This window comes from Cornus florida, unplaced genomic scaffold (assembly GCF_030987335.1).
Source record: "Cornus florida cultivar Cherokee Brave unplaced genomic scaffold, ASM3098733v1 CherokeeBrave_3.0.0_Hap2_Chr02, whole genome shotgun sequence".
NCBI classification, from domain to species: domain Eukaryota; kingdom Viridiplantae; phylum Streptophyta; class Magnoliopsida; order Cornales; family Cornaceae; genus Cornus; species Cornus florida.
In genome coordinates, this window is record NW_026775572.1 from 98,835,069 (window position 1) to 98,860,964 (window position 25,896).

A 25,896-nucleotide genomic window follows, 5' to 3' on the forward strand; every position below is an offset into this window, starting at 1 on the left:
AATTTTCGTTAATGAGCTCTCCTTTTATAATTAAATTTTCGTTAAAGAGCTCTCAAACATATACAAATGCACAGAATGCCAAAAAGGGCTGTTTAAACTCTCCACCTATCCACAAAATTTACAAGTTCTACTGCAGATTTACAATTCCATCCTTGAATAAAAAAAAATAATGAACCTAGCCAAGAGAATTAGTTAAAATACTCTTTTGATTATATTTTAAGGTTTGGATGATTAGGGTTTGAAGGAAGTAATGAGGAAGAAGAAGAGAAAGAGAGAATGTAAGAAAGGGTTGTAAAATGTTTCTGACATCTCTACGTCCATGTATTTATATTAGTGAAAAAGGGATTTACACTAATACCCCATGAGGTAAAATCCTACTAATTATACTCGTTACACGAATATTTTCACATATTCCAACACTCCCTCTCAAGTTGGTGCATAGATATCTGTCATGCACAACTTGCCTACAATAGAATGAAAGGAATTATAACTTAAACCCTTAGATAACACATCAGCTAGTTGGTCCTCCTAGTCTGTGACTTCACAAGGGGCATGCAAATCACTCCATTATTTTACTTCTCTTTGATGAAGTGTCTGTCAATCTCTAATATTATCTGTTTATTTTTTTGGATATATTGAGAGTTTAAGGGTCGGATTTGGTCCCTCTGTAGCTTTTGTGGGATGCGTTCCCCGTTTAAACACTTTCTAATATTATCTTACTTATCAAAGAAAAAAAAAAAAAGTGTTTGTCAATCTCGATATGCTTTGTTCTATCATGATGGACCGGGTTTTGTGCAATGATAATGGTTGCTTTGTTCTCGCAGTAAAGTCTCATAGGTTCATCACCCACAATACCCAAAACACTCATCAAGGTTTGAATCCACACGAGTTAACATACTCCATAGGCCATAGCTCTGTATTCTGCTTCATCACTGGACCTAGCCACTATTAATTTTTTAGTGCCCCTTCAAGTAACCAATTTTCTCCTATAAAGGTGCAATAATTCAATTCAAGGTGGACCGTCTATCATCAACCAAGCTTGCCTAATCTGCATCTGTAAAAACCTCCATCCTTATATGTCCATGATTAGAGAATAAGATCCCTTTGCCAGGTGCAGATTTAATTTCTCAGAATGTGATACACAGTCTCTAAATGAGTGGTTCCAGGATTATGCATAAATTGGCTAGTAACAACCACTACATATGCCTTGTCTAGATCAGTGTGAGATAGATGTATAAGTTTCCCACCAATCTCTAATATCTCATCTTGTCTACTTGTTCATCCTCACCATTCTGAAGACAATGATTGATCTCAAGGGGTGAGTCTACCAGTGTACAACCTAACATGTTCGTCTCCTAGAAGGTCAAGAATATTGCTTTGAGATATGAAGATGCTCTTAGCTGATCTGGCAACCTCTATCCCAAGGCAATGTCATAAATGCCCCAAAATCTTAATCTCAAACACTTGGGTTCGGTAAGCTTTCAACCTGGACACCTCCTTGGTATCATCTCCAGTAACCACAATGTCATCTACATGTACCATAAGAGAAGTGATCTTGCCCTTAGCTCGCCTGATGAACATAGCGTGATCAGCATTACTCTGCTTGTAACCAAACGTGATTATGACCTTCTGAAATCGCACAAACCATGTTGATGTAGGACTTATAGAAGCAGCCTCAAATAGCTGAATATTCAAAGAATATCCACTTACAGCAGTAGTAAAGACTGGATCACCGTTAGAGCCTAGATTTTCAGAAGGAAACAAGGAAAGCCTGAAGAATGGTAATCAACCTGATTATATAATGAAATTCTATTGATAAAGACTTGTTACAATAGAGAGAGAGTTGTCCCTTGTAACACAATTATTAATGACACTTGACTTTCTCCAGACAGACTTTTAGCTTCACCTAACAGCATTAAAAACAACTTTTAATATTCCTATGACATCTTAACTTCTTCATGCTAAAATTACTACCCAATAAACTTTGACAAGACAATTTCCGTAGCACCATTTATTGAATCAAGTAGGCAGATAGAAAACATGATATTCTGCCTAGCATAGTGTCACGGGCCTAGAGATTTGGCGCAGCGGCACGGCCCGTGCGGCACCAAGGCGTTGCTTCAGCTCGCGCAAGCGCCCTGGTCAGCCACCACGACCTGCCCTCCCAAGGATACATGCTGACTGGTTTCGGCCTGCCATGGCCTCGTCAGAGGAACGGCTCCAGCTCCCGACCAGTTTGTGCAGGGATGGCCAACTCCCTTCTTCATAGTCAAGTCCAAGACCAGCGACAAGCACCTCGAACTGAACCGAGTCGACCTGCCTGAACTCTGAAGAGGTACCATCCTGTGCTCCTGCACGCCCCTTCCCTGGAACCATTCCCAGTCAAACTCTGCTCTTTGCCAACCAGCATGCGTGTCTTCCATCCTCCAAGCGTCTTAGGAATCACTTCGTGACAATAGGCTAACATCTCTAATACACACTTGCGTACACATACGCATCATAAACATTAAGTTTCTTAAGTACAAAAGTACCCATTACTTGCACCTTTCTACACTCCACAGTAGTGCAATTCACATCATCATCGTCATCCTTTCCTTTTATCTCATATAGATGGGGCTCGCCACATAATTCTTTTTTTCCATTCGGTGCTATTCACTTCTAACACTTAAATGTAACCTGTTTAATTGCTTAGAATTTTCCTTTGTTGCTTAAAATCCTCTTCACCTGGCGAAAAATTAGTTGTTTTGCTTTGTTTCAAGGAATAATGGAAAAACATTACTCTGTTCTGGTTTAACATATTAGTCACACTAGCAGCTGTTAGTAACACCTGCCACATCTATAGTAACACCTCATGTAGCATGCAGGGCTTGTTTTTCTTAAGGCTTTTTGGTCCATACTCCTAGGAGAAGTGTCTATGGTAGTGAATCTGGTTTTTTTTTTTTGACAGAATTTATTATATTTTTTATGTTTATTAAAGCAGGCCAATTCCAAAAAATAGGATATTTTTATATTTATAAATATTGGTTATATAATTTGGTTTCTTGTAGAAAATTTCTAGTATCTGTGGTAGATACTGTTCTAATTACTACAACAAACTACTGTCGCCTCATTGTAGTGCCAAAACTGTATACATAATAGCTTTAAGCTTTGTTTCACAGGGGATTGACAAGATATTTCTATTTCTTGTTTTTCCCTTTTTCTCATTCTTGTTCTTGTAGTTTTCCTTATCCTTCCTCTTGATCTGTCAACAAATTAAAGTCCTTGCTCCTTTACGATACAAGCTATTTATACAACAATGCCAATCATTCAATCAAAACTCCGTTCTATTATTTCATACTTGTGTTTGTGTGGGAAAATAAGATTTATTAGTTGTGTACAGGCTGTTAATAGCTAGGGATTTATTGGTTGTGTACAGGCTGCTATTAATAGCTAGAGATTTACAGGCTACAGGCTGTTAATAGCTAGAGATTTATTAGTTATTGCAATCCCTAATTTCTAGGGATCAGTTTTTATTAGCTTCCTAGAATAACATTATTCTGATGTATATATAAGAGTGTATTCCTAATTCTTTAATCAATTGATTCGATTACCAATTTCAGTAATTTTGTCATTGTATCAGAGCTCTAGGCTCGTTTTCTGGGTAATCGTCTTCTCTTGGCCTTCTTTGCTAGTTCTTTTTTCCTAGTGTTCTTGTTCTGTGAAAATCCAGTGTTATCAAACCTATGGATTCCATCTCTCTCTAAATCATGTCAGCATCTACTGAAACCAGCAACACTTCAGAGATTCCTGTAACTGGAAGCAACGGCTCTGTCCCAACAGGAGAATTGCAGAATATCCAGGCAGCGTATAGGTTGAACGGGAAAAATTATCTGAAGTGGTCTCAAATGGTCCGCACGTTCTTGAAAGGAAGAGGGAAACTGAGCCACTTGCTTGGTAATGGTCCAGAGAAGGAGGATCCTAAGTTTGATGCTTGGGATGAACAAGACTCTATGGTTATGTCATGGTTATGGAATTCTATGTTACCAGAAATCAGCGACACTTGTATGTTTTTGAGCACGGCCAAGGAGATATGGGAAGCAGTCAAGCAGACCTATTCCAAAGTACGTGATGCTGCACAGATCTATGAGATCAAGACCAAAATCTCCGCTACCAAACAAGGTAATCGGTCAGTCACCGAATATTTCAACCTCTTGAAGAGTCTATGGTAGGAGATGGATCATTATCACTGCATTCAGATGAAGTGCAGTGAAGATGCAGCCATCCTTAAGAGGTTTGTTGAAAAGGACAGAATTTATGATTTTCTTGCAGGTTTAAACATCGAATTTGATGCTGTAAGAGTGCAAATACTTGGAAAAGAAGATCTGCCAACCTTAAATGAGGTAATTGCAATTGTTCTTGCTGAGGAAGGAAGAAGGGGTGTTATGATTGAAACTCACACAGTAGAGAGTTCGGCCTTGGTGTCAAAAAACACGGCTATGAAGAATTATGGCTCCGAGCAGCGTTTTGGAGAAGGCAATGGGCAAACTGATATGTCAAAACCATTCAACAAGGATTCTCTATGGTGTACATACTGCAAAAAATCCCGCCATACTAAGGAGAAGTGCTGGAAGCTCCATGGCAAGCCTCAAATTGTGAACAAAGCTTGGTCAAAAAAGAGTGGGCAGCCAAGAGGACAGGGACAGGCACATGTGGCAACCACACAATCCAACAGTGAAGACAATCTTTCAATCCCATCTGCTGAATTCAACAAAGAAGAGATAAAGAAATTAAGGAGCCTATTGGGAACGTTGGAGAAACCGTCTACAGCAGGTACTTGTTCTTTGGTGTTCTTAGGTATTTCCTCTCCTTCCCCCTCTTCTCATGTTTTTAGTGCTTCGGATATAGTCTCCTCAAGCTCTTGGGTCATTGACTCAGGAGCTACAGATCACATGACCCATTCCTTAAAAAAATTTATTTCATATACTCCTTGTCCTAGCAATAGGAAATTAATAACAGCTGATGGTTCAGTGACAACCGTGGCTGGTCAAGGAGATGTTTTTTTGAGTGACCACCTTACACTCAAGAATGTCCTCCATGTCCCAAAACTATGCACCAATCTTGTGTCAATCCAGAAACTCACTACAGATTCTAATTGCAGTGTGACGTTTTATCCTCTCCGTTGTATATTTCAGGAATAGGGCACAAAGAGGATGATTGGACATGCTAGGGAGAGGGATGGTCTATACTACCTTGAAGAATCAAATGGACAAAATAGAGTTGAGCGTTTGTCACCATTATCATTTCTTTCCGAGTCATTCAAATCCAATAAAGATAAGATATGGCTTCAACACCTTCGTCTTGGTCACCCATCATTTAGTGTTCTCAAAATAATGTTTCCTTCATTGTTCAAAAGTTTATCCATTGAAATTTTTCATTGCGACGTATGTGAACTTGCAAAGCACAAACGTACTTCTTTTCAAATCAGCAATAAAAGAACTTCTGTTCCATTTACCTTGATTCACAGTGACATTTGGGGACCATCCACTGTTACTAATGTTTTTGGGGCAAGGCGGTTTGTCTCATTTATTGATGATTGCACTCGTGTGTCTTGGATTTTTCTGTTAAAAAATAAATCGGATGTGAGTTCTGTGTTTCCAATTTTTTTCAATATGGTCAAAACTCAATTTGGTGTGATGATAAAGAGATTCCAATCTGACAAAGCTAAGGGCTACTTTAATCAAATTCTCTTTCCGTATTTCTAAAAATAGGGCATAATACATGAATCCTCTTGATATTACAAGAGCTTTCTTGTTCCAAAAAAATGTTCCAAAACAATACTGGGGGGAGGCTGTTTTAACCGCTGCTCATCTCATCAATCGGCTTCCTACAAGAGTCCTTGGTTTTAAAAGTCCAATGCAGGTCCTTACATAGTTCTTTCCCAATTTTAACGCATCTAATAATCTTGTTCCAAAGATATTTGGTTGGCCTTTGTTCATGTGCATTCTCAAAACAAGGGAAAACTTGATCCTTGAGCTCTCAAATGTGTCTTTCTTGGCTATTCCTCCACCCAAAAGGGCTACAAATGCTATCATCCTCCGACAAGGAGATTTTATGTGTCTGCTGATGTTACTTTTGTCGAACAAGATCAGTACTTTAACGGTCCTTATCTTCAAGGGGAGACATCCTTCATAGAAGATAAGGATAAGGATTTTTTTCTCTTTAAGTTTCCAGCCCCTATCTCTCATCAATCCGAGTCAAACATACTCCCAAACATACAGTCCGAGCCAAACACACGGTCAGAAGCCGAGCCTCGTACACCCAAATCACAAAAAGTGTTACATGGGAATCAAACTCAAGACTCTACTTGTCCATTGCAGATTTACTCAAGGAAAAGAGCACCAATCTCTCAACCTGTGCAAGTTCAATCACCCAAATCTGTTCCTGATAATGTCGAGGTAATTACTCAACCCAATGATAACACTAATGAAACCTCTGAACAAAATGATTATGATGTCCCTATTGCAAATAGAAAAGGAACTCGAACTTGTACCAAACACCCTCTTTATCTATTTATGTCATATAAGAATCTTTCTCATAACCATAGGGCCTTTCTTACTAGCTTAAATACAGTCCCTATTCCCAAAACTTTATCCGATGCATTAGGAAATGAGAATTGGGAAAATGCTATGAAGGTTGAAATAGAAGCACTTGAGAAAAACAAGACTTGGGACTTGGTGAGACTTCCCAGAGGGAAGAAGCCGGTTGGGTGTAAATGGGTGTTCACAACCAAATACAACTCAGATGGCTCTTTGGAAAGGTATAAGGCAAGATTAGTTGCCAAAGGGTATACACAAACCTACGGCATAGATTATCTTGAGACTTTTACTCCAGTTGCTAAGATGAATACTGTGAGAATTCTGTTATCAGTGGCTGCAAATTTTGGCTGGAGATACAGCAATTTGATGTCAAGAACGCCTTTTTACATGGCGATCTTGAGGAGGAGATCTATATGGAGATTCCGCCTGGGTTTAGCTCAAATGAAAAGGAAGGAATGGTATGCAAGCTTAAAAAAGCTTTGTATGGACTGAAACAATCCCCAAGAGCTTGGTTTGGGAGATTTAACAAAGTGATGGTGAGTATGGGATATAAGCAAAGTCAAGGTGATCATACATTGTTTGTAAAACACTCAGCATCAGGGGGAGTGACAGTATTGTTGGTCTATGTGGATGACATCATAGTAACAGGAGATGACTTGGAAGGAATGGAGAGTTTGAAGAAACAGTTAGTGAAGGAATTTGAGATCAAAGAGCTAGGAAAACTGAAGTACTTTCTTGGTATTGAAGTAGCCCACTCTCGGCAAGGGATTTTTATATCACAACAAAAATATGTGTTAGACTTGTTGGCTAATACAGGCAAGCTGGGATGTAAGCCAGTTGAGACAGCTATGGAGTCAAACCACAAACTTTGTGATGCTCCAGAAGACATGGCTGTGGATAAAGGCTCTTTTCAGAGACTTGTGGGGAAGTTAATTTATTTGTCACATACCAAGCCGGATATAGCTTATGCTGCGAGTGTTGTGAGTCAATTCATGCACAATCCCAAAGAATCACATCTCAAAGCTGTGTATAGAATTTTGCAGTACTTGAAGAGTACGCCAGGAAGAGGAATTCTGTTTAAGAAAGGGGAAGGACTGACTGTTGAAGCCTACACAGAAGTAGATTATGCAGGATCCGTGATTGACAGAAGATCAACCTCGGGCTATTGCACATTCCTAGGTGGTAATCTCGTTACTTGGAGAAGCAAAAAACAAAATGTGGTTACAAGGTCCAGCGCAGAAGTTGAATTTAGAGCGATGGCACTCGGGATATGTGAACTGCTATGGCTAAGGATAATCCTGGAAGATTTGAGAGTCAGATGGGAAGGTCCAATGAAGCTTTACTGTGATAATAAATCAGCCATCAATATTGCACACAGTCCTGTGCAACATGACCGCACAAAACACATTGAAGTGGATAGACATTTTATTAAAGAGAAGTTGGATAGTGGCCTCATTTGTACTCCTTTTGTTCCTACTGGAGAACAGCTAGCAGATGTGCTTACCAAAGGATTGCCTGGTACCGTTTTTCAGAGAATGACCAGCAAGCTTGGAATGGATGACATCTGTTCAGAGTTATATATATGAGAGAGAGAGAAGTTTCAGACTTGTATATTCATCATCATCTAACCTAATAAAGTGTACAAGGCTTATATAAAGAGTACAAGTCTTACTTAACTACACAAGGACCCCTATCAACTTTCTGTAATTACATAATGGCCCAACACTTATATATATATATATATATATATATAAAACATTCTAACACTCCCCCTCAAGCTGGAGAATATATATCAAATAATCCCAGCTTGGAATAAATAGTTCTTAACCGATTATGACCCAATACTTTGGTAAACATATCAGCTAATTGATCTTCAGACTTCACAAATGGAGTAGAGATGCTCCCATTTAATATTTTTTCCCGAATGAAGTGACAATCAACTTCAATATGTTTGGTCCTCTCATGAAACACAGGATTTGATGCAATGTGAACTACTGCTTGATTATCACAGAACAATGGAGTAGGAGCCTCAACTATCAACCCAAGTTCTTTTAGAAAATGTTGTATCCATGTCAACTCACTAGTGGTATGGGCCATTGCCCTATATTCAGCTTCAGCACTAGATCGAGCTACCACCGTCTGCTTTTTACTTCGCCATGTAACAAGATTTTCTCCTACAAATGTGCAATAGCCTGTAGTAGATCTCCTATCTGAAGGAGAACCAGCCCAGTCAGCATCTGTAAAACCTTCCACCCTGAGATGACCATTTGATTTATATAGTAACCCTAAACCTGGAGCTTTCTTGAGATATTGTGTAATCCGAAGAACAACAATCCAATGTGGTATTCTAGGAACTCCCATGAACTGACTCACAACACTGACTGCATATGAAATATCAGGTCAAGTGATAGTGAGATAAATTAATTTCCCAACAAGGCGACGAAACCTGCCCGGGTCATTAAATAGATCACCCTCATCAGATACAAATTTTGTATTTGAATCCATAGGAGTTTCAACCGGACGACCACCCAACATACCTGTTTCTTCTAATAAATCCAACACATATTTGCGTTGGGATAAACTTATACCCTTCTTGGATCTAGCAACTTCAATGCCCAAGAAATACCTAAGTTTACCCAAGTCTTTAGTGTGGAATTGATATTGCAGAAACAACTTCAACTTAGCAATGCCTTCAGAATCATCACCAGTGATCACAATATCATCTACATACACCACAAGAAATATAAAGCCAGCTTTAGTGCGCTGGTGAAACACTGAATGGTCGGTCTGACATTTCTTAAGACCAAATTTTAACGCCACCTCAGAGAATTTTCCAATCCAAGCCCGTGGAGATTGTTTCAATCCATACAGAGCCTTTTTAAGGCGACAAACAGTGTGAAGATACTCCCCCTGAGCAACAAACCCAGGTGGTTGCTCCATATAAACCTCTTCTGAAGTCACCATGCAAAAAGGCATTTTTAACGTCTAACTGAAACAGAGGCCAATGTCTATTAGCAGCAAGAGAAATCAAAACACGAATAGAAGAAATCTTAGCAACGGGAGAAAATGTCTCGTCATAGTCAATACCATAAGTTTGGGTATAACCTTTGGCAACAAGACGTGCTTTTAAACGCTCAACAGACCCATCTGGAAGGTACTTTACAGTATATTCCCAGCGACAACCAACAGGTGTGACATCCGGAGGTAATGGAACAAGATCTCACGTGCCATTCTTATGCAAAGCATCCATTTCATCTTGCATTGTGTTCCTCCAGCCCAAATCAGACAACGCATCCTGTACAGTCTTAGGAACGAATATAGTAGACAACTTAGAGGAAAAACAGGAGAATGATGGCGAAAAGGAATTATAAGAGACATAATGAGCAATAGGATGGTTAGTAACACATGAACGAGGAGCTTTACGAAGTGCAATAGGCAAGGAATCAGACACAGTGGAAGGTGCCGGATCCAAAGACTCTGAAGATGATGGAGGAGGCACGACAACGGCTTTGGTCTTCGAGTGTACACCTGTAACGGGGCAGATGAAGGAACAAGAGATCGAGGTTGAAGAGAGAGTGAGGGAAGAGGAACGGTAGAAGGAGGCGACTCAAGAGTGATATCAAGAAGTGAATCAGTATCTGAAAAATATGGGATGGACTCAGAAAATGTTACATCTGCGCTAATAAAGTACAGTTGAGAAACAGGACTATAGCAGCGATAACCTTTATGAGAGCGAGAGTAGCCAAGAAATACACACTTTGTGGCACGTGGGTCTAATTTATCAAAACCAGGACTAAGATTGTGGACATAACATACACATCTAAAAACCCTAGGAGGAAGAGAAAACAAGGGAGAATCAGGAAATAAAATAGAATGTGGAGATTTGCCATCTAATACAGATGACGGCATACGGTTAATAAGATGACAGGCAGTAAGAACAGTATCACCCCAAAACTGTTTAGGCATACGCATATGAAACAAAAGAGCACAAGTTACTTTTAAGAGATGTCGATTCTTACGTTCTGCAACTCCATTTTGTTGTGAAGTATAAACACATGAATTTTGATGAATAATTCCTTTAACACTAAGATATGTATCAAATGGAGTTGAAGAATATTCCTTAGCATTATCAGAACGTAGAATACGAATTGGACATCCAAACTGAGTTTTGATTTCTTTGCGAAATTTTTGAAAAATTAAAAATAACTCAGAACGATCTTTCATTAGAAACAACTAAGTTAGGCGAGAATAATCATCCACAAATGTCACAAAATAATGAAATTTATTGATTGAAGAATGTTTTATTGGACCCCATACATTTGAATGAACCAAATGAAATGGACTAGCGACACGATTATTAACCCTAGACTTGAAAGACACGCGATGGTGCTTACTAAGTTGACAAATTTCACATGACAAGAATTTCAAATGACTAAGACTAGGAACTTGACGCTTCAAAACTTGAAGTGACGGATGACCAAGGCGACAGTGCCACTGGAATGGAGACAGAGAAGACTGAATAGCCACAGGAGAAGGTTCGAAATCAAAATAATATAAGCCACCAGCTTCATGCCTCGTACCAATCGTCTTCTTCGTCTTGAGATCCTGAAACACACAAGAAGTAGGATCAAATGTAACAGAGCACTGGAGAGATTTAGTAAGCTTACTGTTAGACATTAAATTAAAAGGAAACTGCGGAACATGTAAAACAGACGAGAGAGACAATGAATCACTAAGTTGAGTTGTCTCCAAACCTGAAACCTGAGTGGATGAACCATTAGCAAGAGTAACACTTTGAGAAGGATGTACAAAATGAAAATTAGATAGAAGAGAAGAACATCCGGTCATATGATCAGATGCTCCAGTGTCTATGATCCAAGGACTGCGAGTGGAAGACAACAGACATGTGTGTGTAGTACCTGACTGGGCAAAAGTAGCCGTGGAAGATGAATTAGATGCTTGCTTATAAGACAAAAACTGAGTATACTCATCTCGTGGAACAGGAACTGTATCTGATTCAGCTACGTTGTGCGATCCAGAAGCAACATCATTCGGAGAAGAGGAAACTTAATTGGCATAACTAGATGGTTTCCCATGAAGATCCCAACAAAAGTTCACAGTATGATTAGAAAGACCACAATGGGTACACTTTTTATATTCCCTGCCACGGCCATGTCCTCCACGTGAATCACGACCACCACGTGTGGAGCGTCCCCTACGACCTCCACGGTAAGTATTATGTTCACCCTTTGAAACCACTAATGCTGAACGCTCACCACTCTGTCCAGTATTCAAATTTGAGGTATCACTTGCAAGTGTAGTACGCTGAAGTCTAGAAAACACCTCAGCAAGAGATGGAAGTGTTGGATTGCTCATAATCTGTGCACGAAAAGGCTCATATGCTGATGATAAACCAGTAAGAAAACGGACAGCATTAAAGTCCGCACGTTGTTGTTGCATACTGCGAACATCACCTGTAATAGGCTGATACATATTTAGCTCTTCACAGACTCCCATAACTTTGGAATAATACTTTGAGTACCTTGTTCAAGATTGAAGTGCCGCTTACAGAGCTCATAAACACGAGTGATATTACCTGTCCCAGAATACAATTGCAGCAATCTGTCCCATATCTCCTTGACAGTATCCAAATAAAGTAGAGTTGAACTAATTTGGGGTTCAATACCGTTTATCATCATAGAAATGATCTGAGCATCTTCCTTTTCCCATGTATCAAAGGAGACATCAATTGTCTTGGGTTTCTCTTTAGTTAAATGAGAATCAAGACCTCTGCCTTGGAGGAAAATGGCAACAGATTTAGCCCATAATATGTAATTCTTTCCATTGAGTTTAACTGAAGTCATGGGAGAATTAAGACTGTTCGTGGGTGAAAGTAAATCTGAACTAGATGCCATGTTGAATCCAGCAAAACAGAAAAGAAAAACGGCAAAAAAAAAAAGATTCTGTATTCTGGCCGAACCTGGAAAACGACTTGGATCTGGAACCGGGTCGGATCTTGGACCGGGTCAGATCTGGACAACCGGGTCGGGTCTGGTCAACAGACTTGGTCAAACGGGTTGGACTGACATGGGCTATCCAGGTTTAGCAAACCAGGGTTGAAGTAGTTATAACCGTGTAGCCAAACAGAGGTTTTCTTCTTCACACCTTCACAGACGCCGGGGAATAACGCGGCGGCGACGACGGCGACCCAAGCACAAGTAACGGCGAATCAATAAGCAGCGATCGCTGCAACTTCCGGCCAACAGAGATGAACCTCACCTCTGCGAATCAAGATTGCAGAGGTCGGCGAGCTCGCTGGCAACCAAAGAGAAGCTGCCGGCGACGACGAACACGGCAGAGACGACGACGAACACGGCAAAGACAATGACGAATAACTCCCAGATGGGACGACGCTGTAGATCTGACGACGATGAACAAGCCGCTGCTGATGACGACAAACAAGGAACCGACGGTAGAGATCACCAACACCACAACTGCAATTCAAATCTTATACAACAATAACCCAATTACAGATTCTCACACCCATGATCGTACGCTCTGATACCATGTTCAGAGTTATATATATGAGAGAGAGAGAAGTTTCAGACTTGTATATTCATCATCATCTAACCTAATAAAGTGTACAAGGCTTATATAAAGAGTACAAGTCTTACTTAACTACACAAGGACCCCTATCAACTTTCTGTAATTACATAATGGCCCAACACTTATATATATATATATATATATATATATATATATATATATATATAAAACATTCTAACAACATCCATTCACCAGCTTGAGGGGGAGTGTGGGAAAATGAGATTTATTAGTTGTGTACAGGCTGTTAATAGCTAGGGATTTATTGGTTGTGTACAGGCTGCTGTTAATAGCTAGAGATTTATTAGTTATTGCAATCCCTGATTTCTAGGGATCAGTTTTTATTAGCTTCCTAGAATAGCATTATTCTGATGTATATATAAGAGTGTATTCCCAATTCTTTAATCAATTGATTCGATTACCAATTTCAGTAATTTTGTCAGTTTGAGTTATTTGCACTAGTCCGTCATTAGAGTACTGAATTGAAAGGTCCTCAGCCAACAGTTCTCAGCTTTCTCAAAACTATTGCAAAATGGGATCTCTCTTTGTCCAGTAATTTAACATCAGAGAACCTTTCATGGATGGTCAAACTCATCACTTGCCTCTACCTAACAAATACTGGATTGGCCAATTGACTTCTGTTCTGTAACTTTTCTCTATGTATGGTCATATTTGCGCTTGTTTACTCAAGGTAATGAAAAGTGTATCATTCCTGCAAATACAATCATAAGTAAGGCTAACTAGGGAAAAAAAATACATTACTAAGGCTTATAGTCAGCCTTTATTTCTGGGGGAATTTTCATTTTCACTCTGAAATCTTAATATCTGTTTTCTTTTTCAATTCTTACACTTGAATCATTGATTCAGGCAACAGTGAAGTTGCATCTATTGTCATAACCGAAAGTGAGGCAGAAGGAGAGGAAGCACGAAAGTTCTTGGAAGATGTTCGCGTTACATTTCCTCAGGTTTGTGGCCTTAAGAATCCTTGTTGGATATGTTTTGATGAGCTCTGTGCTATATCCTTCTTGAAATCAGTTGCCCAGGCATCATTAAATACATTTTTATATATGGTAACAACTTGGTCTTCCTTGACATATTCTTGCAAAGAACACATTGTGCTGAGTATAGCTTTGGTATATGTTGCTTTTTCAGGTTTTACGTGTTGTGAAGACAAGGCAAGTAACATATTCTGTGCTGAGTCATTTAATTGATTATGTTCAAAATCTTGAAAAGGTTGGGTTGTTGGAAGAGAAAGAGATGATTCATCTGCACAATGTTGTCCAGGTATCATTGGGACATTGTCACGTTTTCCTTTTTTGGTCTTCACTTTATTCATACGTTGTTCATGAGTCATACTTGTATTACTTCTATTTTCATGTAGACTGACTTGAAGAAGCTGCTACGGAATCCTCCGTTAGTGAAGATTCCAAAGATACGTGATTTGGTTAGTGTCCATCCTTTGTTGGGAGCACTTCCTTCCACAGTTCGTGAGCCATTGGTAGATTCTACTAAAGAGATAATGAAACTACGTGGTGTGACTCTTTATAGGGAGGCTTCTAAGCCAAATGGTATTTGGCTCATTTCAAATGGAGTCGTGAAGGTAACTAAACATTTTACTCGGGTTTGTTAGCGTTTGAGAGAAAACTTTGTTTCATTCAAAATATTTCAGTTATGATTCTCTCAACTTGTCACATATTAGTACCTCTGTATGGCAGTGGGCAAGTAAGACTACAAGGAATAAGCTTTTACTGCATCCGACATTTACACATGGCAGTACTTTGGGCCTATATGAGGTGCTGATTGGAAAGCCGCACATCTGTGATATGGTAACAGATTCTGTTGTACTCTGTTTCTTTTTTGGAGCTGAAAAGATACTCGAAGTGGTCAGATCTGATCCTGTGGTAGAAAATTTCTTGTGGCAGGTATAATAATTATCACACTGCAAAACATCCCTGACCCCATTATTTGGTATATAAACTTATAAACATGCAACAAGATAATTTATAGTCTTTATATCTTAAGTTCAGAAAGAATATTAATCTGGTCTAAAATTAAGTATGCATTATTTAAATATGCAACTCTGTTAAAAACATGACAGCTCATCAGGTGATATATTTTCCTTGGTCTTTTTATATCTGTTGATCATGTAAAGGGTGCAATGCTAAAACATTTAGTGGAATATACCATGATAATTGGTTTCCCAAATCCCTTAAACAGTTGTCTTACCAGTTATTTAGTGGATCGTACAATGTATCTTGGTTTTGCAGGAAAGCGTTATTGTTCTTGCTAAAATCTTGCTTCCTCAAATATTTGAGAAAATGGCAATGCAAGACTTGAGATCACTTGTTGCAGATAAGTCAAGAATGACAATATACCTAAGAGGAGAAACTATAGAAATACCCCACCTTTCAATTGGTTTTCTGTTAGAAGGATTCATAAAAAGGCAAGGTATCCAAGAAGAACTGATTACATCTCCAGCAGCATTATTGCCTTCAAATGGCTATCTAAGCTTCCTAGGATCAGAAATATCAGGTAACTAAAATCTATTTCACATCTCTTTCTATTCCTGGGGAACTGTTTTAACTTCTTGTCGGATGTGTATTGTCTGATACTTCCCCTTTCTTGGTTGATTGTCTTTATCAGAATATTCATATCATGCTCTAATATACTAAAACTTCTCTTGCATTTTCACATCTCTTTCTATAGTAGACTTCAATCAATCGAGGGATAGATTGGGGGCTTCTGGAGTATCATCGATCAATTGATGTGAATTTTGATCAATTGAGCTTTTCAGAAAAACAATTTCCAAGTTGGTTTTAAGCGCCACCTACCCTATTCTCTCTATCTTCGATGTTGCTTACATACATATATATATATATATATATATATATATATATATATAATAGTGTTCAATTGCTCCCTGGGAGCAAGAAATTTTATACTCACTTTTAATTGTAACCTTAGGATCTAATCTTACGGCAATTAGTTAATTGACTTTTATTTTCTTTATTTTAAGAAACTTCCATTTTCTTTCCATACCATTAAATATCATTAAAGAAAAATGACAGTATTAGACAATTTATTAAAGGAAACAAGAATTAAATAATTTGGCTATTTTTTGCCAAATTCGCAAGCAGCCACTGAGACGAAGTAAAATTAATCTACAATTAAAAGTCCGTCATTTTTAGTTTTTTTCCACACTTTATCAATTCTGACATGCTTTTACCGATCAACACTTTGAACATTTAATTTACCAAAAAAATAAAAAAAAACACCAAGAACATTTAGATAGATATATAATAATATATTAAGAGTTGTTTTGCAGGATCTTTCTAAAAAAATTTTGAAGCCAATAGTAGTCTCCGAATTCTAAATTAGTTACTAAACAAATTCAAAATATTTTATTAAGCTGAGTATAAAATATGGATCAATCTTGAAATTTGAGTTTTGATTATAATCAATACTTTTCAAGCAATCTTTATTTAATGGCCATTTTATTTATCTCTTTTGATTAATTTTATTTGGTTTTTGTTTATTCAACCGGTAGTGATGGGGAAGTGTTTTTTTACTGGACAGAGAAACCCAGACAAAAAAGTAGCCAAATTATTTTATTTTTGTTTCCTTTAATAAATTGTCTAATTCTGTAATTTTTCTTTAATGGTTTGGAAAGAAAATGTAAGTTTCTTAAAATGAAGAAAATAAAAGTCAATTAACTAATTGCCTTAGGATTAGATCCTAAGGTTACTATTAAAAGTGAGTATAAAATTTCTTACTTCTAGGGAGCAATTGAACACTATTGATACACACACACACACACGTGATACTGTTCAAATATATAGATATTTCTATATATTTCAACTTTCAACAGATACTAGGGCAGAATACAAGATGCAGAGAGTACAAATAGAAAGAACATTATTTGTGACCTTTAGAGTGCTTCTTTATTTTTCTTTCTGACTCATCATTCTAGTATCGGTGAGTGTGAGTTCATATGTTGACAATCTACTGCAATGTACTTAATCCTATAGCTCAATACCACATTCAATCCATACAAAAAGATCGAAACCAGATGACTAGTGGTTGAGACTGAAATCGCTAGAGAAGCAGATTCGTGAGGAGCGGATGTTGTTGATGAGCGAATAGATGGCCTGGAGACTTCTGGGGGAAGGTATGGTGTTTATCAGGAGGTAACTAGGGGATTTTTGGGATAGAGTCTGTGAACCTAGGTTGTACTCTCTTTTCTCACATAGTGGATTTTGGGTTGTCTGGACTAGGTTTTGTGGTTTTTCTCCTTGGTGTTTCCATGCAAAAATCTTTTTGTCCATTACTTTGCTTTTTATCTGCTTATTATTGCTATGGATTGATAGATTTGTATTATCTGCTATGAGTTAATTTGACTTTCTGTTAAGTCAATTTTAAATTTGAAAAGTTGTTAATTTGGATTAGTCATCCTACGAGACCTTTTCACCTTCTTCCCCCTCTCCAAAAAAGAAGTCTTGATCACTTACCTTGCGCAACTCTCCATCAGTCTCAGGTTCCGGTCCTTTAATCAGATTTGATTGTTCTGTCTTTCATCTTGTTCTAAAAATGGTTTTAATATGCCTTTTAGGATACATTAAAATGAGCATATAAAAATCTCACTCACAGAATATAGGTACAATGACAGAGAGCCCTCCCCCAGTCCCCAAGTCTCCCTATCTTCAGTTAGAAATTGTATCCAAAATATATAAAATAAATGAACTGAGAATGAACTAATTGAGGGCCATACTTTTCGGAAAATTTCAGAACCAGGTACTTTTACTAATGCTTCATCTCTGATTTGATAACAGGTACCAAGCCAGGGAGTTTTTCTCATCAAGGATCCTGCTATCAAGTTGAGACGAGGGCGAGAGTTATCATATTTGACATTGCTGCATTTGAAGCCAATAGACCTCTCTCGAGAAGGCCGTCTTCATTAATTTCACATGATCATCCCTCCCGTACCCTAAGTAGGGAACATGGCGGTCTTATGAGTTGGCCTGAACATTTCTACAGGCCAAGGCAAAATCATCAGAGTCCCCAAGAGACTGATCGAAGAACAAACAACTTGTCTACTCGGGCAATGCAGCTAAGCATCTTTGGCAGCATGGTAAGTTCAGTGTATCTTTTCTTTAAGTGGTTGTTTGGAAGTAACTTCATGGTTGATTTACTCAGAATGCACAATTGTTTTGGACTTCTACATGTAGCATATGCATATAATTCTAAATAAAATTATTTCATCCTTTCCTTTTTCTATTTATTAATTTCATATAGTCCGATCTTTAGAAGATATTGAAAGAAAACCAGAGCATCCCCCATCCCAAATTTTTTTTTTTTTTTCTTTAAAAGGAAAAAAGAATGAATAAGAGAATGGAGATGTAAAAATAAATAAATAAATAACCTTTATGTTAAGAATAACAAAATTAAAAAATTGAACATTTATTCAGTTGAAGTTATTGTAGATTCACTTCAATTTTGTTTTTATTGTCCGTCTTTATCTTGGAGGATTTATTTCAAATAGACCAATAATGAATAATGGCCATGTGAATTTATAATTTGTTGAAGTTGTAATTGATTACCATATTTTTTAATTGTGGTTGTTTATTTGGAGTTACATTGTAGATTGTCCGATTTATCAGGTAAATAACACCCGATGGAGTGGCCGAAATTCTCTAAGCAGAAAAGTGAATCCATCTCATAGCTTGTCATATCCAGAAGTTCCATCAAATCATGTGCGACCACTTGTTTCTGTCAGATCAGAAGGGCCTACCATGACAAGAAAGAATCTTGAAGTGAAAGAACTTGCAGGACAAAATTTAATGCACCAAACTCAAAGTTCAAGGACGAAAGAGAGTCATGTAATGGATGACTCAAGTGACGAATCTGGTGTGGAGGATGAACTTGTTGTGAGAATCGATTCACTGAGTAGGCTCTCTTTTCGCCAGGCCTCTTAAGGTTTTACATCTGACTTTATCATGATTATATTTCATCAAAAAAAAAAATTTCTTTTTCTTTTTCTTTCCTCCGAAAGTATTTATGTTGTTTGCATGCGTAAATGCTCTATGCTATGCATAAAAGAGAAATCATGTCTAAATTGTCTATGTATAAAAGAGAAATTTGTATGTCTAAATGCTCTATGTATAAAAGAGAAATCAATAAGAGAATCCCTGAAACCTTCTGCTTGAAGAAACTACTGGTGAACTACATGTATCCGATTCAATTTTCTGTAATATTGTTTCTACTGCCCATACCCATACGATTCCCGAGTGTGTTGAATGTTTGATGCATTGTATATGTTATATGGTTAATTATCACTTCTAGTTTGTATATACATAATTAGGATTTTGTGGAATCGCGTTAAATTATATAGTTTTATATGTGCATTTATTTTTGTTAATTTTTATTGTATGATCTTGGTGTCTACATAACAAATAAGAGGGCTATTTTGAATAGCCAAACTCTGGCAATTGTCTAACGTTCATGATGGGATTAGAGCTTTGGTACTCGACCTTTGTTCACTTTTTCAAATAGCAAGGAGTGAATATTAATGCATCCTCCATAAAATGTAATGGAAAAGTGATTTTGCGAGAGAAGCTGCGTTTATAGTCCATGCATGTAAAAAAAATTTCGCAGTTGAGACTATCTTGTCTCGAATCAAAAGGGTAAAGTTGTGATTCCTCTCCTGCGTTTGGATTAATCTGTTGCATGGGTGTCGCATTTTGCATACCATTAATACGAGACTCGAACTCCCTACCTGCCCTTTAAAGTTGGAGAGATCATACTATTGAATTAACGTCCATTTAAGTGTTACGAAAGTGATACATTTCATAATGTAGCGCGTTACATTACGAAGTAATATGTTGCATTGCTGATTTTACGTATGCATAGGGATGACAATGACACCATATGGGGGACCAGGCAGAGGAGAAGATCAGGTCCGAAGGTAAAAGTGTTGATTCAGTCCATTTTCTCCTTTTTTGCCTATTATAAACTTTAGGCATGTACCATGTCACTAGTGGTCGACCCTACACGGTGGGTGATTCACAGTCTAGCACACGGTTGCGTGCACTTTCCGCTGGTCATTTAGCCTCTATATAAAGCATTCCGTTGGGACACTCTCCCACTTAACTCTCTCTCTCTCTCTCTCTCTCTCTATGGATGCTCCTGGTGAAGCCACCACCGCACCCAGCCCGCCGCCGCCTTTCCAGAGGGGCCTTGCAACTACTACAAGAGGCAGCGCCACCACTGAATTTCGCGACGTTCCAAGTAGAGGCCAAATTCTCAGGAGTATTCTCAAGAGTATTCTTAAAATGCAGTAGCAACTGGTAGAGCCTAGTCTTGGAAGTTCTATTATATCTTGCCAAATAAATGAATGTCATTGACATCTTCTATTTATATTATGAGATTTTATTAGTTCCTTTTAATAAATTGATTGATTATTATGTGGGATGGTGTTGAATTATTATTATTAGCACATCATTGTTCCGAATTAATTAGATTATAAAGCGTTTCACATGATATTGAGAAAGGAATTTGTTAGGTTTGACCCAATTGGACTAACCAAGAGATTTTTAGTTGACCTAGATGTCAAGTGTATGCAATCGGTAGGTTAGTGCTTACTAACACGGGTGAGTTTGAATACTGATCTCCTGACCCTATGACGGCACCAAGCTAATAAAAAAAAAAAATAAAAAAAAAAAAAAAAAACTTTTCTGTGACTTAGTTCATTCAACCCACACTTGCTGCCTAAAACATACAGTAAATAGAATACTCACACGCACAATTATAATTTGCAGTAATGTAATGTAAAGCGCACCCCTGAATTTACAGATGCCCCAAAGCTTCGTAACTTTACTATTTTTTTACAAACAAGTAAAAGGCCTCAAGTCTGCAGAAGTATAGAGTGTCTCTCAGCACTCTTCTGTCTGTCATGTCAGGAAAATTGCCCCCACAAGCTTGCTGAGTTTGATAACCACCTAGTGATGTTGCCCCTGAAATGTGCCACCTGCATGGGTGGTTGCTGGGCACACCCCTACTCCCCCACAATGTCAACACGTGGGAGGTGCTAGCAGCCACCCCCAACCAACTGAGCCCACCAAGCCATGTCTCACAATCCTGAACCATGTCTCACCCCTTTGAGCCACCCTTGCATGTTGAGCCACATCTAAGCCCACTGTCTTGTACTCATGTCCCTAACTTGTCTACGTCACGCCCATGGCTTGTGATCCATGCTATTCACACCATTTGAGCCAACTGTGTGGAGCCTAGCCAAATCCAAGCTCAGATATCTTGTGTGATACCCCTCAATTTCGGAACATAGGTTGATCAAGTCCGTATACAAAACTGAGGGAAATATCAAACAATTAATAATATACAAGCACATAATACAAAAAGACAAATAATAAAGAAATAATATTGCTGAAAGGAAACTAATAAATAAATAAATAAATAAATAAATCTCCTCCAAATAAAATTCATTAATTCTCAAAGATAAATAATAAAATCCCTATAAAATTAATTCTCCAAAAGAATATAACTCAGAATCCTTAAACATGGACCCCTAATAAAATCCCTTAACAGAAAATAAATAACTATCTAAAAACTAAAATAACCGTCTAAAAACTAAAATAACCAATCAAAAGGTAGAACCCTACGTTGATGACACTGGAAGAGTGATGATACCAAGTCTCTGATCGGCACGAACAACTACTAATCCTACTATTGACGAGAACCTGAAAAATATAACAATGGTGGATCAAAACCTACGAACAAGTCGTTTCTATGATAACTAAATCAGAGATCTAAAAAGACTACACATCTATAACTAAGTCATGCCATAACTACGCTTCTATAACTAAAAGCCAATTGCTACATCTTAGGGTTTGCTTGAGATCTTATGAATTAGTTTAGGTCAAATCACACACTCACTCCCATCTAATTTTGTTACTTGTTTTATTTGCCGCTTAACAGTTTACCAAGGCGTGGTCCACTACAATAGGCACTTCCATTAAATGTGATTTGCTGGGATAGAATTCTTACTGCAAGTAATAATAATGTCACGCACCTCGTACAAAACGCCTTAATTGTCCAGAAAAAAAACATACATAAAATCAAATATAACATAATCTAAGAAAATAACTGAAAAATTTATAAGATGAATCCATACCTAAATTTCTCGGAAGAAAGAACACACACACATAAGAATAATTTAGTGATAGCAATATACCCTTTGGTAACACGCACGCACGCACAGAGGGGTGGGCACATGGCCCCCCCGAAGTCCCCCCCCCCCCCCCCCCCCCCGGCGCGCGCCCAATTATTATATACATTTTGTTTTGAAAGTTCAAAAATGCCCCCCCTCAAAAATAATAAAACAAACTAAAAAGAAAAGTTAAAGTGAAAACATGCTACAATTTACAAGGGCTAAATGGGAAGATAATGTTTAGTATTGTGTTTAAGACAATTGTTAGTGGTGTGTTTGAGTGGTAAAGAAAAGAATACTAAAGTATAATTTGAAGTAATTGGCCCTCAAAAATAATAAAACAAACTAAAAAGAAAAGTTAAAGTGAAAACATGCTAGAATTTACAAGGGCTAAATGGGAAGATAATGTTTATATTGTGTTTAAGTAATTGGCCCTCAAAAATAATAAAACAAACTAAAAAGAAAAGTTAAAGTGAAAACATGCTAGAATTTACAAGGGCTAAATGGGAAGATAATGTTTATATTGTGTTTAAGACAATTGTTAGTGGTGTGTTTGATTGGTGAAGAAAAAGAATACTGAAGTATAATTTGAAGTAATTGGTATTTGTGCTAATCAAATTCTGAACAAAAACAGTATGGTCTTTGTATAAAATATTCATGCTCTCTCAGCCCTTGCCCTTGCTCCATTTTTCAATTTCATTTTCTGCGATTGCTATTTATATAGTTCAACATCATAATCAAAATTGGAAGGTGAGAATCGAAAGATAGAGATAGAAATCAGAATGAATATTTTATTTTGCTATCAATCTATCACCGACTCAATTTTTTTTTTTTTTATTTTTATTTTATTATTACTTTTTATTTTTATAGAATATTAAACTGTTCCTTAAAATTTTTGTGATTTTGCTATAATTTTTTGTTTTTATTGTTTGCCTTTTGATGTGAAAAAAATTATATATGCCATGTTAGTTGGTTTTTTTTCCCCTGTCAAATACATTATGCCCCTCCTAAGATACAATCCTGGCTCCGCCCCTGTATATATATATTTATACCTGGTGATCTTCTTTCATTTTTTAGCCACTTCGGTGTTCTCTTAGAGGACAAAATTTCACAAGTTGGAGTACCACCTATGTCATTGACATAGGGTGGCAATTGAGTGGGTTTGAATGGGTTTTAGGCTGGTCAAGAATGGGCCAATAGTCCATTATCGGCCCATTTATAGTGGGTCATAAATGAATTGGGTGTTAAATGGGTAAGTGGAACCCCACCCAACTCAATAACCCAAATATTTTTAGACATAAATTGTCTAAAGTTATTTTAGTTGTTGTTGAATGTTAAAAATAAAAAAATAAAAAAAAAATACTAATAAAAAAAAAATTATTCTTACATTAATTTTTTGATTTTAAGAGTTACAAATTTTTTTTTTTTTTTTTTTTACTTATTTTGGGAAAAGTCACTATACACTTAAAAACTTCCATCATGTCACGGATTTTTTCTTCTTGATTTTATACAATAGAACAAAATTTGAAGGAAGAGTGAAGAGAGAGAGAGAGAGTTATCACAGGGAAAAGAAAAGAACCAGCTAGAAAAAAAAAAAAAAAAAAAAAAAAAAAAAAAAAAAAAAAAAAAGAGGAGAGGGAAGAGAGAGAGAGAAAAAAAAAAAGGGGGAAGAGATGTGAGAAGAGAGAGAAAGGGATGATGATAGAGGAAAAAGGGCGAGGAAAGAGAAAAAAAAAATGTGAAAAAAAAAGAGATAAAGATAAAAGAGAAGAAAGAGAGGCAGAAAATTGAAGGGAGATAAACGGAGGATAAAGAAACGGGGATTTTGTTTGAGCGGGTTAAGATGGATATCCATTCTTAATTTATTATTGATCATTGAATTGTATGGGTACTCACATTTTACTCATTGTTACCCACTCATTTAAATTTGGGTGTCCAAATAATTAAATTTTAGTGAACAAGTTTGGACGGTTTAATAATTTTGAACTTAAATTGCGACCCCTAAATTGACAATGTACAAATCAAGAGCATATGTACATGTCCTCGTAACAATATTTTTATTTTTTATTAAGGTTAGTTACAATAACACCCCCTGAAGTTTATCGTATTGACAGTCATATATAAGTTAGGCCTTTTTTTGAATAATGACACCCCCTCAAGTTTGAAAAGTTAACAAATACACCCCAATGGTCACTTGCCACTTCTGACATGTAATGAATTGACATTGTTGCCCTTTGACTTATAAATTAACCAATTTAAATAATAAAATTACCTTGCTATCCTTGTATAATATTTATAAAAATAAAAAATCCAATCCCAATACCATCTATTACCAGTCATACAGTGGCTACTCCATCACCACTGTGAAGCTCTCTCACCTAAAATCACCACATCAATTGATCAAAACCGGTGGAGGAAAAAAAAATTGATCAAAACCGGAATCTTCAACACAAACACACACACATATATATATCCCAAACCTTCAACATACATACATGTAATGGTGGGCACTGCCGCCAGCACATACTCCACCATCGTGAAGCCCTCTCACCCAAATCACCACCACAAGTTCAAAACTCGAATCTTTAACACACACACACACACACACATATATACCATCACTTTTAAACACCCAAATCTTCAACATATATATATATATATATATATATATATATATATATACCTCCAAGATCGAAACGGTGGCCACGACGGCGACGCTGACTCCACCACATCTTTTGCCCCCAAGCTCGAGAAGGATCCGAAGAAGCGCATGGTCATCACAGGGATGTGCCCAACGTCGATGATGTGGCTAGATCCGTTCAACGTTGACGAATTTCTTGGTGGTGATGGCGGCAATGACGATAAGGGATTTAGGGGTAGAGAGTTCTACGGATTTGGTGGTGGGTTTAAGGGAGAGGCCGTGGGTTTGGTGGTTGCTTGATTAAGGTTAGGGTTTGAAAGGCCATGGCTATTATTCGTTGCCTCTGTTTTTTTTGTTGTGGTGGACGGGCGGTTCTGGTGGTGGTGGTGGTGGTCGAGGACCGACGGTTGTGGTGGTGGTAGTCGAAGACCGGCAACTGTGGTGGTGACTATGTTCAAAATATACATATACATGTATAATATATGTATTTTATATACTATCAATTACAGTTAGAGAGATAAAATAGAGAGAGAGAGTTGGGTTAGGTTTCTGATGGAAAAGGTGAGAGGTGAGAGAGGGAAAGTGCCAAGGGTAAAAACGTCATTTAGGATTTCTAATATTTAACCATTTAAATTAATAAAATATTGAAGGGTAATCTTGACTTTTCACATCTTTAAAGGGGTTGTTTGGATTTAATTTCTGACAAGGGGTGTCATTGTTCAAAAAATGCCTAACTTATATATGACTGTCAATATGGCAAACCTCAGGGGGTGTCATTGTAATTAACCCTTTTTATTATAACATGTGCACAAACTAACGAATATATAAACATTAATGGCATATAGCAATTAGAAAGT

The 25,896-nt window shown here is 37.4% G+C and overlaps 1 protein-coding gene across 5 annotated transcripts in view; it reads left to right on the forward strand.

The window, feature by feature from the left end:
- Positions 1-20,903, forward strand: part of LOC132295491 (sodium/hydrogen exchanger 8) — a 109,524-nt gene extending 88,621 nt beyond the window's left edge. For all 5 annotated transcript variants that reach the window (XM_059793776.1, XM_059793778.1, XM_059793777.1 and 2 more), the window contains 7 exons: positions 14,046-14,143; positions 14,331-14,462; positions 14,560-14,778; positions 14,894-15,100; positions 15,446-15,710; positions 18,008-18,306; positions 18,836-20,903. In XM_059793776.1, coding sequence (XP_059649759.1) covers positions 14,046-14,143; positions 14,331-14,462; positions 14,560-14,778; positions 14,894-15,100; positions 15,446-15,710; positions 18,008-18,306; positions 18,836-19,150 — 1,535 coding nt within the window. In that variant the 3' untranslated portion in view covers positions 19,151-20,903. The remainder of the gene's footprint in view (positions 1-14,045; positions 14,144-14,330; positions 14,463-14,559; positions 14,779-14,893; positions 15,101-15,445; positions 15,711-18,007; positions 18,307-18,835) is intronic.
- The last annotated feature ends 4,993 nt before the right edge of the window (positions 20,904-25,896 follow it).